General features: G+C 51.1%; 1 protein-coding gene across 2 annotated transcripts; it reads left to right on the forward strand.

Annotated features, from left to right (window-relative positions):
- Positions 1 to 2,367: 2,367 nt before the first annotated feature.
- Positions 2,368 to 16,249, forward strand: LOC116947846 (epithelial cell adhesion molecule-like). Of its 2 annotated transcripts, none has more exons than XM_032964049.2 (9): positions 2,368 to 2,759; positions 7,701 to 7,847; positions 9,179 to 9,431; positions 11,143 to 11,214; positions 12,816 to 12,879; positions 13,938 to 14,033; positions 14,215 to 14,406; positions 14,918 to 14,968; positions 15,468 to 16,249. In XM_032964049.2, exons 1-9 carry the CDS (start codon positions 2,678 to 2,680, stop codon positions 15,489 to 15,491), a joined length of 981 nt encoding a protein of 326 aa, XP_032819940.1. In that variant the 5' UTR covers positions 2,368 to 2,677; the 3' UTR covers positions 15,492 to 16,249. The 2 variants fall into 2 exon arrangements, with proteins under 2 accessions (XP_032819940.1, XP_032819939.1); XM_032964048.2 differs by having other exon boundaries at positions 2,369 to 2,759; positions 15,462 to 16,249.
- Positions 16,250 to 16,901: the final 652 nt, after the last annotated feature.

A 16,901-nucleotide genomic window follows, 5' to 3' on the forward strand; every position in this document is an offset into this window, starting at 1 on the left:
CGGTTGGCTCCGTACGTTGCAAAAGAAGTTCAACATATACATCGACATTTTCATCGACAGCATCATCTTCAGTCGCTTACCCCTGGCTGGAGCGACTCTCTCCTGAGCGCGGTGCCACGCTGAGCACAGTCCGGGGACGAGTGCCGTTGTTTGATGTTCGCCTCGGCAGTGGCTCGAGTCCACCTCAACCGTGGTGTTGTCTGGAGGCCGACTGAACGTCTTTGAAATAGGGCTTCATAGCTCATCCGATTTCTCCAGTATAAATCTAATTTCTGATTCTAATCATCACCGTTAAAATTTATATCAACAATGATTATAATCATACAGCAGCAGCAGCATCAACGCACATTAGGCAACAGGTGTGCTGGAACGATGTCATTAACTATATATTTTTTTATTTTACCAGGTAAGGCCCCAGTGAGCTATACGGCTCTTTTTCAGAAGCGACCTGGCCACAAATGATAGCTCAACGAAAGTGGCTTATCGTGTGGACATTTTATAGCGGCAGCCAAAAATACTCTAAACGCGTGATGTTGATTCTAAATGTGGAGGGGAAAATGAGAGGACCCAGGAAAAAATCCGCGCGACCACGGAGATAGAGAGACGCAAACTCCAAAAATACAGCAGGCGTCAGGGTCGGGATCGAACTCCACGACCTCCTGCATACCAGGCGAGGTAGTTAACATCTCCTAGCCACCGTGACGCCTCAGGTGAGGGCCATGTGTCGATGTATAAGGTGCAAACCTGTCAACCCCTTATCAGTGCCTTATCTTATTACAGACCAATTCAGACCTTATTAGTCACCCCGTGCCCTTATACATCTCAACGTTCGTCCTACAAAGTCCCATCACAAGGGAGAAACACAGACACATTTTCTTGCCCTTATTGAAACGGCTGTACGCCGTATGGACCTGAAATTTAATTTCCCTGTACAATAATACGGGTAACCCGTACGGGTTGCCAGGTATGAAGGTGTATCCATGGATTAGGTGCGGGCTACTCATCTATGCATAAGATGAATCCATGTACACAGTACATGGTGTGTCTATGTGCACGGTGTTTCTATGTGTTCACATGACACATTTGGGTGGTAGCGGGTCCATGTGGAGCTATGAGTCGGCACGGCGTCTGGCTTTACCCCTTTGTAAAAAACTTAGGCGAGGAGGGGAGGGGGGGGTTGCTCTGTTGTCCCCTACTGCAATGCCCTTGAATCCGCAACGGCAACAACCATCGACTGTCACCAGATATACACAGAACATTTGCCCGCAATGGAAATGTGGAGTGGAGTGTAATGTGTGTAAAAAACAGCCATCATTTATGGTTCACACGATCCCAATCACCGCGACTTCACGTCTTAACCTCCTCTCTAGACACCTGCCCTGTTTCCTTGCCCTCTTTGTACCCCCCTCGCCCCAGCCCTTACCCTCTCCTCCTCTGTCCTCCTCTGCCCTTCTCTCTCCAGCCATACCCTCTCCTCTCCTCCACTTCCCACTCCATGCTTCCTCTCCTCCTCTGTCCTCCTCTGCCCTTCTCTCTCCAGCCATACCCTCTCCTCTCCTCCACTTCCCACTCCATGCTTCCTCTCCTCCTCTGCCCTCTGCTGCCCTTCTCTCTCCAGCCATGCCCTCTCCTGCCCTCCATTCCCCGCCATTCTCCTCCCCTCCATAGCCCCTCGGGCTGCAGGGCGGGGCTGTAAATAGGTGATCACGTGGTGTAGCCTCACCTGTGGCGGCTTGGGGGGGGTGGGGGAGGGGCTCTCACCTGTGCTACGTGAGGGGGCGGATTGAATGGAGGGGGTTTTGAGGGGAGGGGCTGTCGCCTGTGGAGTCGAAGGCTGATGGGTGGATGGCGGTAAGGAAGGGGGGGGGGGGGTGCACCGAATTAGGGAGCTGAAGGGGGGGGGGGGGTCCCACCTGTGCGACGTAAAGGGTGGGGTGGGTAGAAGGGAGGGGCTTACAGGGGAGGAGTGGACAGAAGGTGGGGGAGGGGGATGAGGGGAAGGGGGAGGCGGCGTAGGGGAGGGGATGGTGGGGGGGATGTAGGGGAGGGGGTGTAGAGGTGGGGGGGGAATGTAGAAGTGGAGGAGACTTAGAGGGGGGGACGTAGAGGAGGGGGGGCGTAGGGGAGGGGGGACGTAGGGGAGGGGGGACGTAGAGGGGGGGACGTAGAGGGGGGGACGTAGAGGGGGGGGGGACGTAGAGGGGGGGGGGACGTAGGGGGGGGGGACGTAGGGGGGGGACGTAGAGGGGGGGGACGTAGAGGAGGGGGGGGGACGTAGAGGAGGGGGGGGGACGTAGAGGAGGGGGGGGGACGTAGAGGAGGGGGGGGGACGTAGAGGAGGGGGGGGGGGACGTAGGGGAGGGGCCCTCACTTGTGCGCCCCGCCCCGTTGTCTCTCCGCTCATTCAACGCGCGACTCCAGCACCAGCGAGGAGCACTTCGCCGATCATTGCCGACAACTTTACAACAAATTAACGCGCGCCTAAACGTTCGTAACGAGCGTTGAGAATTCCCCCCCAAACGGAACTAACAAAACAAGAAGAGGAATTATTGAGCCGTGATATTTAAATAAAAAAACAAACTAAATTTTGGTGTCATTCGACACAAGCCGAGCAAGTCGAAGACGAGGAGGGAATTTGACGACGATCGTGACGACGACGACGACGACGAAGAACAAGATGACGACGACGACTTCGCGAGGACTTTTGCTGTTCGTGGTCGCGGTGGTGGCGATGTTCTGCGTGAGCGCGGCCCAGTCACGTGAGTCAGAGAAGGGCAGCGGCGTGAGAGGAGGAGGAGGAGGTGGTGGAGGTGGTGTTGGTGAAGGGGGCAGCGGTAACGCGAGAGGGCAGGCGGCGCGGTGATGGTGAGGAGAGGGAAGGGAGGCGGTGCAGATAGCAGAGAGGAGCAGTGGGTGAGAGAAAAGGGCAGCAGAGGAGATGGGGGCCACCGATTAGCGAAAATCTGGCCACGGTGAAGGTTGGGCAGTAGTGGAGGGCAGTCGTGGTGGGATTGGGCTTCGGAGAGAGGAGCGGGCGGCGGTGAAGGTTGGGCAGTAGCGGAGGGCAGTCGTGGTGGGATTGGGCAGCTGAGAGAGGAGCGGGCGGCGGTGCGAGCGAAGACGGAGAGAGCAGACCGTTGATTCTATTGTTGTGGAGTAACTCATGCAGCCAGCTATGGCTCTAGGATTTGGTGTCACGTGTTATTTATGTAGTTTATTGTAAAAATTCGGTCACAGTCCCTTGTGATCACTGTTACGTTGCAATTATGGCTTTATTTTTTGGTGATTTGGAAAAGTTTTTTTTGGTTTGGACATGTTTGTTTTGTTGTAGTACGGAGTTAGACTGATGGCCTTAATCTTAAGTTTTCTTGTGGTTGTTGTTGTTTGACTTGCATCCCACTGGGATTTTTTTGCACACAGCGTTGGTGTACGGTGCTTTTTTCAGGAATATTTTTGCTGGTTTTTTTCCATGGATTTTCTGTTTGCACAGTCACACATAGTCACTCATAGTCACTTTAAGTTGTTTTTCTTGTTCGTGTTTTTGTTTTTTTGTTTGTTGTGGTTGCACTCGCTTCAAGAGCCGAATGGCTCACAGTGCTATACCAAAATAAACTGAAATAAATAAACTGAAGAGCGATGTGGGAGAGACGGCAGCAGTACACGTGGACAGCAGGGAGGGCAGTGAGCAATAGGTAGGACGGTTAAATGACGAATAGGGGCAGCAGACGGGGCAGTAAGAAGAGCAGCAGGAGGGGGGCAGCGTTTTGGCATTGGACGCGGTGGCGGGGACGAGTTGGGGGCACAGCGATGGGAGAGGGCAGCAGAAGGGCAGTATGAAGACATTACAATCGGAAGGGAGGGCCGTGTAAGATGATGTGGACGTGTTTTTTTCGTTTGTGTTTAAGGTCAATCAATGTAATGACATTAGTCCGACGCCGAGGATTAATAGGAAGGGGGCATATTTGAAAAAAAGATGAAGGAGCAATTCGTTTTCGCTTAGGGGAGATGGGGTTTATCTCGCTCGCTGCTGCAGATTTGATAACGTCAAGCTCATCAGACGAGGGCCGTGTAAGGCTGTGTGTGACCAGGGCGGTGTAAGAGCAGTGACAGGTGCAGTAAAATGGGGCATTCGTGAGTAGGGGAAGAGTGATTGGGGAGAGAGCAGCTCTCCCTCTCTCTCTCCTCTCGCGCCCTTTCTCTCTGGCCAGGGCGTGGTGATGGCGGTTTCGGATCTTTTCAAAACGACGCAATTCCTACCCCTCTCTCTCTCTCTGTTGCTTATCCGTCTGTATGTTTACACGTTTGTTGAACATCTTTCGTGCAACGTACGTAGCCAACCGCGCTAATTGGAGGTGCTGGGAGAGGGGAGGGGGGGATACCAACAAAAATAAAAATCGCTTCGTTTTTTTTTTGTTAAATAAAATAAATCTATGAGTTCTGCTCGGTTCGTTTTGGTCTACGTCGCGAATTGGGTGTTTACATCATCGCCACGGAGCAGTTCTGTGTTTACACTTTACAAGAGAGAACCCCCACGTAACGTGCGGTTTAAAAAAAAACACAAAGATATGGAACTCTCAACATTGGCGCCACAATCGGATAAAACGAGACGTCGACTTGGCCCATTGCCGACCCTCGTGGTGGTGGTGGTGGTGGACTCGCTGGAAAACTGGAGTCGTTGAGACTCGATTTTAACGGGGGGTACGTAGGTACGTATGTTGTCCAACTTCTTTGGCACCGTACGTAGCCAACCGTGCTAATCGGAGGGGCGGGGGCGAGGAAGTACAACAAACTATGCACAGAAAGCAGGTCTAACGAAATGAGTTTTCAATCTAGATGATGATTTAAAAGTGGCATAGCTCCCAGCGAATTCCTAATGTCGGAAGGAAGAACGTTCCAGACGGCCGCAGAAGCGCGTCTGAAAGTGCCGTCTTTGTTGTACATTCGGTGACCACCGTCTTTGTTGTATATTCGATTACCTCGGCTTTGGCCCGATAATATTTTGTTTGTGATTTGATGACGATTAACGCGATGGTGAAATCCTAAAATGTCATTACAATCCTGAAATGTCATTACATTGTCATTGCATGTCAGGATTTTTGTTGAAAATTGTTGCTTTGCCTCATCCCCCCCTCTCCACTTCGCGTAAGGAAATATATTATAAATATTATTTCTAATAGTTATAAATATATTTTTATATATTTATAATATAGTTATAATATATTATTTGAAAGCCCCTCGGCTTAAATCAATCTTGACACAAAACATGTTTCATAATAGTTACAATCTATAACGATTATATCATCTAGAACGAATAATTATATAAACGCTCTCGATTGATACAAGTCCCAATGACATAAATTAATAATGACGTGGATATTGAGGCCACGTCGTCAATATCCTCCTTATAATCTTACAATGCGTAATGGACCGTATCTATTAACTTTACAGCTTTCATCATAACAACGATAAAACATTATCGGGGGGAGGGAATGGTGAGGCTATTAAATGAGCTACGATAATAATGATATATGTATCCCCACTTCGGGGGCCATACGATTATCGTGAATATTATCTATCGTGGCTCATCGCGCATCATTTCGTACAATATATCTTGGATCATACCACACGATTATCGTGGATCATACCACACGATTATCGTGGATCAGACCGCACGATTATCGTGGATCAGACCGCACGATTATCGTGGATCATACCACCCGATTATCGTGGATCATACCACACGATTATCGTGGATCATACCACACGATTATCGTGGATCATACCGCACGATTATCGTGGATCATACCGCACGGTTATCGTGGATCATACCACACGATTATCGTGGATCATACCACACGATTCTCGTGGATCATACCACACGATTATCGTGGATCATACCACACGATTATCGTGGATAATACCGCACGGTATATTGGCGGTGTCGCCCATTTCGCGACAATCCTCCGTTGGATTCCTTGGGCGATCCTCTTCTATGTAGTACTAGCTTTACTACCCGGGACTTGGATTCACCACGCCCGGCCGCCTTTGTCCCCCCAGTGGCGATGTTCACACACCACACCAGTTACTCGTTTGAGGCTGAGTCGACCTAGGGGAGGCCCAGGACCGGGTCAAATATATCGTGGTGGCCGTGAGCGGGAATCGAACTCGGGTCGCCGCGCTAACCACTACACTACCGCCCCCCCCACACACGCGCGCGCGTCCATAGGTACACATAGACGCATTTGCAGCAGACACACACACAACTTTCAGGGTGCGTACGGCAGTAAGCGACTGAAATAATAAATCAATGCTGCGCGAAGAACGCCTTAGACCTGCAACACATTTTTATGGCACTTTACCCGCGATCAGCAGACACTCCGTTACGCTTCCGCACACGGGTCACATGACAGATGTAACGTCACAGCTCACTTGCCATGCAAAATATATGCATTATTGTGACCCCCCCCCAAAAAAATATCTATACAAACGTCTATTTTTATAATGTTTGCATGGTGTACAGTCTGGCAAGTACCCACGTGGCAAATTTCAAGTTTGTTGCATGTCGGGAAGTACGCTAAACATTTTGAACAGACACACATAATCACAACTTTGCCTTTTATATATATAGATGAACGCGGAGTGATCAGAGAAAGCCCCCCCGACACTGGAGGGCTTACCTCCTACACAACAACAAGACTCGTACAAATAGTTTGGTGCAAACCTACTCCTTGTACTGTCATCTGCTGGGGCCACGTCGTGGATGCAGTGGATTGAGTTATCTCGCACGACGATGATTCGTTTCACAGTCCACCAACCCTGCTTGATAATTGCCACCACGCCCGAGTACGCCACCGCATTATGGAAAGCCGCTTGGGTTTGGTTCGATGGATATGCAAGCTCCCGTCATAGCAATGTGGAATTTCCTCCGCTGGCTTAGGGCTGTCAACAGGAGGGGGCGATAAAGGGCGCCCGTCGTTTGAGCGGTAAAGTGATTTGGAGATTTTTGGGGGGTGGTACAAGTGTGCGGAGTCTGCCCTGACCGCGGGCTGATGACAGTGGATATGGTGGTGCAGGTGGTTGTGATGATGATAGGGGATGATGGTGGAGATTTTTTAAAATGTGGTTGATGGTTGAAGATGGCGGTTGTAGTGCTCGTGACTATGACGATTGTAGTTGTGATGATGATGATGGAGGAGGAGGGATTGGTCGGTGATGATGATAATGGTGGTTGTGATGACGACAATAATGCTGGGAATGGTCGGTGATGGTGGTTGTCGTGATGAGGGATTGTCGTTGATGATGGCGATGGTGGTAACAGTTATCGTGGTGTGTGAAGTAAGTGGCGATGGCGGTCCCACTGTACATGGAAAGTTAGAGCAACGTTGGACGTTTACTTGGAATGGCATTCGCGGTGTTTGCGGTAACCTTGCATATTTAATTATAAATTCGCATTCGTCAACTACGACGAGAGGCTGCTGTGTAGATTCGTCATGGATTAAGATGACGATGATAGAAGCCGCGGGTAATTTGGAGTACACTGATGATTGTGCACGGTTGGCTACGTACGATGCGAAAGACGCTCAACATGCAGGATGATAATTATGATGATGATGATGCTGTCCATAGATTGATGATGCTCACGATAATGCCCCCCCCCCCTCTGCTGCCCACCCATGCACGTGCCGCGTCTTTGCTCTCAGCGTGCCCGGCGCCCAGCACGTGTCAGAGCGACACCTGCGTCGGCATGCGGTGCCCGTATAACGAGTTCACCTACTGCGAGATGGACTGCAACACCTGCAAGCCCAAATTCTTCGACCTGGAGAAGAAGGAGGAGAAGTGCGACAAACGTGAGACTCGGCGGCGTGGGGGGTGGGGTCAGGTGGGGGGAGGGGTCAGGTGAGGGGAGGGGTCAGGTGAGGGGAGGGGTGAGGTGGAGGGAGGGGTCAGGTGGAGGGAGCGGTCAGGTGGGGGTAGGGACACTTAGACCCCTTGGGCAAAAGATGAGGGAGGGTAGATGTGACGAGCGTGTCCTTGTAGTCACGCGCCAAGCCGTGGATGTCTTCTGTAAGCAAATGAGCCCTGTTTCCGAGAACTCCGATTGCCTTCGATGTGACACCTCCACATAAGCACCGCTGGACATCTGTGAAAAAATAGCTTCAGAGCTCATCGGATTCCTCCAGTTTAAATAAAGATTCTGATACTGCTTCTGACCAAATCACCCGGAATGGGGTGGGGGGGGGAGGTGGCGGGGGGGGGGGTCACACAGCAGCTTTGGATCACGAGGGCTCGCAAAACGTCGGCATCATTTCTGCCATCGTCATGAGAGGAGGATTCCGTCCCCTCTTAATGTCTCGAGGTGACGCGCGACATCGTCGTCACGAGCCGTCTCTCTTGGTCGTCGTCACGTCATCATCGTCGTCGCCCAGGAATCGAGGGTCCCAGGTGTCATCGTCGCCATCTCCACCTTTGTCATCGGGGTTGTCGTCGTCGTCACCGTCACCGTCACCGTCACCGCGACACTTTCACCATGGTCACGAGATGAAGCTCCCCATTGTCATCATCGTCTAAGTTGCCGACAACCAAATCACGGCGTTAACTACCTCGCCTGGTATGCAGGAGGTCGTGGGTTCGATCCCAACCCTGACGCCTGCTGCTGTATATTTTGAGTTTGTCTCTTTCCGGGTCCTCCGGCTTTTAACCTCCACGTAAAAAAAACGTGCGTTTAGAGTATTTGGTTGCTATAAATTTCCACATGATAAGCCACTTCATTAGGTCATAATTTGTGGCCAGGTTGCTCCTGAAAAAGAGCTACATAGCCGAGTGGGCCTTACCTGGTAAATAAACCAATATTAATAGTTAAAATCACCCTTTAGTGTTCTCGATCTCGATGGCCGTCGGTCAAGCATAACGACGGACGTGAGGGCCAAAGTAATGGAACGCGTCCGAGACGGCGTCCACAGCGGAGATGGAGCACGGCGATATCGTTGCTGCGCGTGCGTGCCGGTGTGCTCGGGCTCATGATCGCGCCGCGAGATCGCGAGAGGTGGCGGTAGCGGCGGCGGTTTGGCGAGGCCGTCATCCAGCAGCGGATTGACCCTGGCTGCCTATGCCGCCGACAACCGATGAAGACTTCCCCCTCGGCTTGTCTCTTCCCCCCCCCCCCCCCGCCGCCCCCCAGTGACGCTCAAGTGCCGCCTCATGCACCTGGAGATGGTGAAGAAGAAGAAGGGCTCCCGCAGCGGCGGGGCGCCCGACGGCGGCCGCCAGGACACGGACGAGCTCTACGACCCGGACTGCGACGCGCAGCAGCAGTTCAGGGCGAAGCAGTGCGACAACGGCACGGGGGAGTGCTGGTGCGTCAACAGCGCCGGGGTACGCAACACTGACAAGAGCAAGAGCGGCGTGGACTGCCCCAAGCTCGTGCTGTGCTCGTGAGTACTCGGGGTGGTGGGGGGGGCGGTGAAGAAGAATCTATGGGGCTGCAGAATATATGGGGATTTAATATCAACTGAGAGCTTAAATGAGTAATGAAGCGTACACGTTAGATGTAATAAAATATTTGAGGTAATGGTCACATTTGCAATTTGCTCACACGGACCGGCCCACCAGCCCTCGGAATGTACCGGCACACTGGGCATTTTCCCGGACTGCTGCCCTATGGGCCAGTCAGGGCCTGGTTGTTTGTATGTGTGTTGAACTTATTTCGCACCGTACGTAGCCAACAACAAACCAAACACAATGAGTTTAACACGTAGTCTTTCAGGATCAATATCATCCATAGTAGAGTTTTTTTGGGTTAGATCGCTTAAATATGTCGTTAAAACCCGCCACCACCCAACACAGCCAATAAGTAAGGGTTGTAACGTAAACAGAACGTGGCCAATTCGTCACTAGTACAGTGTGTTGGAGAGCCAAGCCACGACATTTACAATCTGAGTACGACGTTTCACCTGATGTTACAAGTCCACCTGTTTCGTTCCTTATACACCTCTACATAAGGAATGAAACAGCTGGACTTCTCCACAAATCTGGTTGTCGGCTTAAGAAAGCTCGTTATAATTACCGGCGAAATTTCAATCTAGATTATTTAAAAGTGTATAGCTCAAAGTGGCTTCCAAATATCGGAAGGAAGAGCGTTCCAGACGGCCGCAGAACCGCATGTGAAAGCAAGCGATGTAATTGTTGCCGTTGTGATGGTGGTGGTGGTCTTGGGAGCGTTGGTCGTGTGGTATGGTCCCTCGCGATGGTGGTAATCGTGGAGCAGTTTGGATGATCATAATCGGTGCTTGTGAGTGAGGAAGTGTATTACCCGCAATTTATTTAATTGGATAAATCCAGGGGTAATTGTTAGCCCACGTCGCCAGGTTCCATCTCCATCATTCGTTACGCTGAAGATTACTGAACAAAGTTGTGCTGTGGTGACATCAACCAGTTTCCTCTTCGAAACAAACGAAAGTAAATTCCAGACCATTTTCAGTCCACCAATTGATGTGGGCCTTTCCACACCAATGTTGGTTATGGGCATTTTTTTTATTGTTACCATACTTCACCACTCTAGTCAGTGCGGGTTAGTGAGGGGGGAGGGGGGTAGGACTGGTTCTGATACAGCTCGCCACGGATGTTGGCCGTGGCTGGGAATCAAACTCGTGTCGACAGGTTGATAGCGCAGCGTTGTATGGCCACAGCGTGCCGCCTTTCCTCCCACCGCTACCTTTAATCGGTCCCTCGCACACAGCCGGTCCCAGTTGCGTGCACTGTAGGCACGCACAACTCGATGCCGCTAATGAATGCGGCCCTCAAGCCAAGACCTGTCCTCCAGATTCTAGTACGACACCTCGAAGCGACGCGCACGAATTACATCACCGTCTGCGTGTAGATTTTCTGCGCAGGGAGTGTCGGAGCAGTGGTTAGCGTGCGCTGCGCTATGAACCGTAGCGATCTTAGTTCAGCCCGACTTGCCATGCTATCAGAATTGTTCCTAGATCCCCTCTTCAGCAAACCGCTCTGACCAGCGTGGTGAAGTATGGTCAAACAGCCCCCAAAAGAAAAGAAAAACATGGATTCTTACATGTGTACCCATGCCACCGTGGTGGTTGTGTTGTTTGTGTTGTAACATTAATCTCCTTGTTTTTTTGTTCATAGCCAAATCGTGCTGGACTTCTTCTTGCCAATGGATCACAAACCCTCCGAGGATGAGAAGATTCAGAATGTGCAGTAAGATTGGGGATCTCATGGGGAGGGGAAGGGAAGGAGGAGAAGGGGGAGGAGGAGGAGGGGAGGGATGGAGAGGTGGAGGGAGAGAAAAAGAGGGAAGGACGGATTTAGAGAGAATCAGAATATTTATTTATATTGGAGGAATCTGATGAGCTATGAAGCTCTTTTCCACAGATGTCCAGAAAAGGAAGGAGGGAGAGGATGGGCAGGGGGATGGAGAGGAAGGAAGAGGGAGGGGAGGAAGCTAAGTGGAAGAGGAGGGGGAGGAAGAGGTGAATTGAGGGGCAGGGAGAAGTAGTCGAGGGAGATGAGGAAGATTGGGAGGAGGAGGAACTCTCGCTCTCTGTTAGGATGTTTTGTTCTCATCGCATACAGCGGGGGTGGGAACTTTGTGCTTCCAGATACCTTTGTCTAATCACGCATTAACACGCAGCTCAGCGTTGACCAATGATAACCTAGCAAAACTCACGAGGACCAGATCTCATTTAAGCATGCTGATGTTTACCAGCATACTGAGAAGTCTAAAGAAGTCTTTGGTACCCGATTAGTGCGGCTAGTATGCTTGCAGGGACCAATGGACATCGCTTTTGCGGGCTGTTTTCGAAGTGGCAGGCCTCGTGGCCGCGAGGCCGCGTGATCCCTAGCGCCTGGAGTGTAAGGAACTGTTGGGAGGCCGCTCGATGTATCGAGTAGGAGCCGGCCACTCAGGGTGGGGGAGGGGGGGGGCGGCTGTGTCGCCGGAAGTCTATTTGCGAACACGAGCACAGGGGAGAGGCACACTAAAACTAAACAATGTTTTTTCATTTTTACGAGGTAAAGCCCACAGCTTATATTGCTTTTTTTTTCTTCAGAAAAGTTCCTGGCCTACATGTATTGATAGCTCATGGAAGTGGGCTTATCACGTGGAAATTTAGAACAGCCCAATCTCTAAATGCAGATGGAAAAACAGGAGGTTCCGGAGAAAAATCCACGCGATCTCGGAGAGAACATGCAAACTCAAAATGTACATGCGTCAGGGTCACGATTAAACGCACGGCCTCCTGTATACCAGGTGAGGTAGTTAACATATCTCCCCCACGGCTGGGTTAGAAAGGGCGATTGAAATCTGGTAGAAGTAGTCGTACTGGGTGGCCACATGACCCAGTCGTAGTGCGTTTGTCGAATTGTTCGCGGTTCATATTCGGCGGGCCATGTGCTCCCTGGTTATCACTACGGTTGTGCTGACCATGAAGATGTACGGCATCGTCTTCACAGCAGGCGTTAACATCCCCTGACGTCATTCGAAATGAGCCGACCATCGTGGGTCAAATTTGCACAAATTTTTACGGAGGATTACACCCGCAAAACTTTTTACACGTCGCAACGTCGTCCCCCTACTGTGAAGCACACCGTCTGCGAAACATAGCGGGATCGTAAAAGCCTTGCGCTATAAGGGCACAAATATCAAATTCACGAATATTGTTAGGATAATTAACATTTCCAGCCAAACTCTAGGAATTGACCGTGAGTGTCGAGGTCTTGTATTTGATAACTCGCTGACATGTGTACAGTTGTTTTATGTTCAAGCAAAATCCAAGTTATCGTTGTCCTTTCCCTCGTAGGAAAGTAAAGGACATTCTCGGAAAGAACTACTTCGTTATTCCGGATCAGTTCAAAAATGTCCAAGTAAGTCACGGCAACACACACCCCACACCAGGGCACACACGCCTGTACGTGCACTTAAATCTATTTACACATTAGCTCAGGCTCCCTCACAAATCACGTGACTTCGGTATGGCCACCCCCATTCTAAACCCCTCCCCTCTCCCCGCCCTCTGTGAAAATGGACGCTGCTCTGTGCAGCGTCGAGGCCTTTGTCTGTAGTCTTTAACTCATCTTTCCTCTCCCTTTTTCGTCCTTTTCATTTCATTTCCCATGTTATCTCTTCTCTTTCCTTCCCCGTGCCATATGCATTACATCCTTGACCTTACTCCCCTTGCTGCAGGGTCCCACAGGTACAAAGTTGATTGTACAGAAAGACAAAAATCCCCCATGTAGGCAATAACAGGGTGTTGGGGCAAGTGTTGGATAAAGGTGCCCATGTAGGCAATAACAGGGTGTTGGGGCAAGTGTTGGATTAAGGCCCCCATGTAGGCAATAACAGGGTGTTGGGGCAAGTGTTGGATAAAGGCCCCCATGTAGGCAATAACAGGGTGTTGGGGCAAGTGTTGGATAAAGGCCCCCATGTAGGCAATAACAGGGTGTTGGGGCAAGTGTTGGATAACGGCCGGCACGGCACACAAAGGAGCGGGAGGCCAACACCACGCCTGGCTGCTTTTGTCGCACAGTGTCGCTGTTTACACGGCGCCAGGTACTCATTCAAGGCTGAGGCAACCCTAGGGGAGGTCCAGCACCGGTTCAAATATTCGCCACTGTTACTAGTCGTGAGTTGGAATTGAATTCTGGTCATGGGGCTCGTAGCGCAGTGTGCTGACCACTGCACCACTGCTCTATGCATACGGATACACAAACATATGGACACACACGCTGGCCAATAATCATTTACCTATCCAGGACCCCCGCCCCCAGTGCAGATTATTTTTTGTTTTTATTTTGCTATACGATTAAGATATTTGGCCATACTCTTTGGTTCTTTCGATAATGTCACGTAGGTATAAAATAATGAATGGGCTTTGAACTCTCCACTGCTGCCCTGTCTCCCCCCTCCCCTCGTCGTGCCGCAGCTGCTGGACACGCGGAACATGATCGTGACGCTGACGCAGAACGTGTCTGGGAACGTGGCTGACATTGCGACAGTCGCCTACCTCGCGGATAAACAAGTACGACTCAAACCCCCGCGGCACCAGCACGACCAGCAACCAGTCCCACTGCCACCTCCCCTGCTACAAACCCACACACTACCTCCACCTGCACCGCCGCCCGTTAACACGTAGTGGTGATGGTGTGTCCGCGTGTGTTTGTGTGTGTGTGTGCCTGTGTGTGTGCGCTTGCGTGCTGCAGCTGAAGGCGGGCAAGCTGCAGACGTCCGAGACTCCGCCGCAAACCATAGAGGTGGACCCAGATGCGCGCAAGCCCATTGTGTGGTTCTACGACGATGAGCCCCCACGCATGAGCCCCTCTCGCATGGCGCCCGGCATCATCGCCATCATCGTCATCGCCGTGCTCGCCGCCGTCACCGCTGCCGTCATCTTCGTGAGTGACATCCAAGCTGCTGAGATCCGACCTTTGACCCGACCTTTGACCCGACCTTTGATCTTACCTTTGACCCGACCTGTGGCCCGACCTTTGACCCCCTCCTGCCGGAAAGATTTTTGTTTCCTCCCATAGCTTAAAAAATCCACAATTTCAACTGCTATTGGCCAAACAAACATCACAATGCTTAAACTTTCCCTGCAAATGATTTGATTGGGATGTAACACGTAGCGGCATTGCCCCCCCCCCCCCCCATACTGCGAATACCCGACAGGACCCTCCTTGTAAGGAGTTTTGAGACTCGAGTGAGGCTTTCCTGGACGAGCAAACTTAAATAAAATCACAGGTTGCTGAAAAACAGATTAAAACCCAGGTCTCAACGATGCCAACTTGGACCTTGCTCATAAAGACTCGACCCCCAGCCGGGGACCTATGGTCAGTTGGTCTGAGAGACACGCGACGATGGTTGACCTGACCCTGTGTGTCCTCACCCCTCTGTCTCGTAACCCAGTTTTGGTGGAAGAAGCAGCAAGGAACCAAGAAGTACAACCGTGCTCACAAGGTCAGGGGAGAGCAGAGGTCACCCACATACCATTGTCAACAACACCACCACCACTACTACTGACAACAACACGACCATAATCATCTTACGTTGTTACCACCACCCACCAACTCCACCATCATCACCAGCAGCCACTGCCGATGTCACCATCTCCACTGCCCTCGCCATCGACCTTCACCAACATCACCACCACCATCACCACCATCATCATCATCGGCACGCTCTTCCTGCGCGAGCATCTCGAGGTGAATATTCCCGCAGTCGTTGCGTGGCGAAAGCCCGAGAGAGAAAACAAAAAATAATGGCCAACACGCGGCCAGACCCAGAAAAGCAGCACTCAGATTGGCAGCGCTTGCGGGACAAAAACTTTTGCTAATCACTGTAGTTATTTCATATTCAATCGATTGCTCTTCCCCTCGCGCACCCCTTGCCCCATCCCGCGCACCACTGCCTGACCAACACCGCCTCTCTCCCTCTTTCCACACTCCCGCAGGAGCAGCAGGAACTGCAGGACGCTGCCTAAATCTCCCGGCCGGGCTCGACTTCAGTTGGAGCCGCGGGGTGCTGCTTTGTTCGTGGCGGAGTGGGGGGGGGGATCCCTTGACCCCGGAGCAGGGGTCGGGGTGGGGGGGAGGGATCTGGTTGCGCTTTTCCGTAGCTGCGTTAACAGGTGCTTGGGTTTCTACTTATTTTTTCATTCATTCGGCCCGATTCTTGCGCTGGTGGATACTGGCTTTTGAGCAAACAAGGCCCCTGCCCCCCCGCCAAACCTTGCTCTGTCACAGCAGAGCAAGGTTTGGCGGGGGGGGGGGGGCCTTGGTGATGAGGAGTTACCGCTGGAGATCCGCTTCCGTGGCGACGCGCAACGTGAGGCCGATTTCACGAGGATTTCACGCCGTCGTTTTTTTTTGCATTGCCATTAAAAAAATAACAATAATGGCGTTTTTGTGCAACGTCTGAGCTTTTGCCGATGTAGAATTATAGGCTCGCGTGTTAGCGCTGGAAACATTTTACGCCTCAAATTTACACTGTACTGTACTTCTTTCTCCTGCCGCGCCATTTTGTATGACTTTATTTTATATATAACTACAAAGTACGTGTTTGTAAATATGGAAATACTGAGTAAGGCATTGCGATAAGGGGGGCCACACGTGTACACGCGTGCTCCTCTGTTTTTTTTTTTTAAACAATGCTTTTGTACACTGTTTGAAAAAAAATATTTGCTCAGTCATTTTTACGCCCAGTTCTGCTTAAATGTTCAATAAAGATCTACGTACACAATGCGGGCCGCTGACGAACAGCGCGCGTGTGTGTGAATTTCATGGAATTCTGTCGAAGCCGGGCCATGGCGGTTGTGCTCCGGGACAATCCGGCGTTGCCCCACGCTGCCAGGGCTCGCCAACCAATTTCGAGACGACATTCGCCATCCTCAAGATCGGTTTAACCATGTAGGCTTTTGCAACCAAATATCCATGAAAAGGTTTTCTTTTTGGGTTAGATCGCGTAAATGTAAATGTGATCGTTTACCCACCACCACCGACACAGTGAAGTTTGTCACGTAACTAACTAATTGTCTGACAATTCTGACATTGCCTGATGAAGCTGGTCGTAATCACCAGAGAAATGTACTTTAATTGTAAATGTTGTGGGTTTACAACACACCGGTGTGTGAACTAGTAACTAATTGGCACGTTTTGTGTACGTGACGAACCTTGCTAAATTTGCTGTGTGTGATGGTGGTGGGTTAACGTCAGATTTACTTTTACGTGGTCGAACCCAAAAAAAACCCATCAAGATCCTCCATGGATGACTCGCCCCTGCCCACCCCTCCCCTCTTCATCTCACTCAACAACCCCACCACCAACACGCAACTCTCCAAATTAACGGGAGGTTGCCGGTTCACTTCTGGCGCTACCCACGTTCTGAAACCTCC

Source organism: Petromyzon marinus, chromosome 31, assembly GCF_048934315.1.
Source record: "Petromyzon marinus isolate PM22_M1 ecotype Great Lakes invasive population chromosome 31, UKy_Petmar_22M1.pri1.0, whole genome shotgun sequence".
Lineage (NCBI taxonomy): Eukaryota > Metazoa > Chordata > Hyperoartia > Petromyzontiformes > Petromyzontidae > Petromyzon > Petromyzon marinus.

What these genes read in the sequence shown, in the direction of transcription:
- LOC116947846 (XM_032964048.2), top strand. Translation starts at nt 2,678, where the DNA reads ATGACGACGACGACTTCGCGAGGACTTTTGCTGTTCGTGGTCGCGGTG. An exon ending in CCCAAGCTCGTGCTGTGCTC is followed by an intron (nt 9,432 to 11,142) that starts GTGAGTACTCGG and finishes TTTTGTTCATAG; the next exon opens with CCAAATCGTGCTGGACTTCT. An exon ending in TCACCGCTGCCGTCATCTTC is followed by an intron (nt 14,407 to 14,917) that starts GTGAGTGACATC and finishes CTCGTAACCCAG; the next exon opens with TTTTGGTGGAAGAAGCAGCA.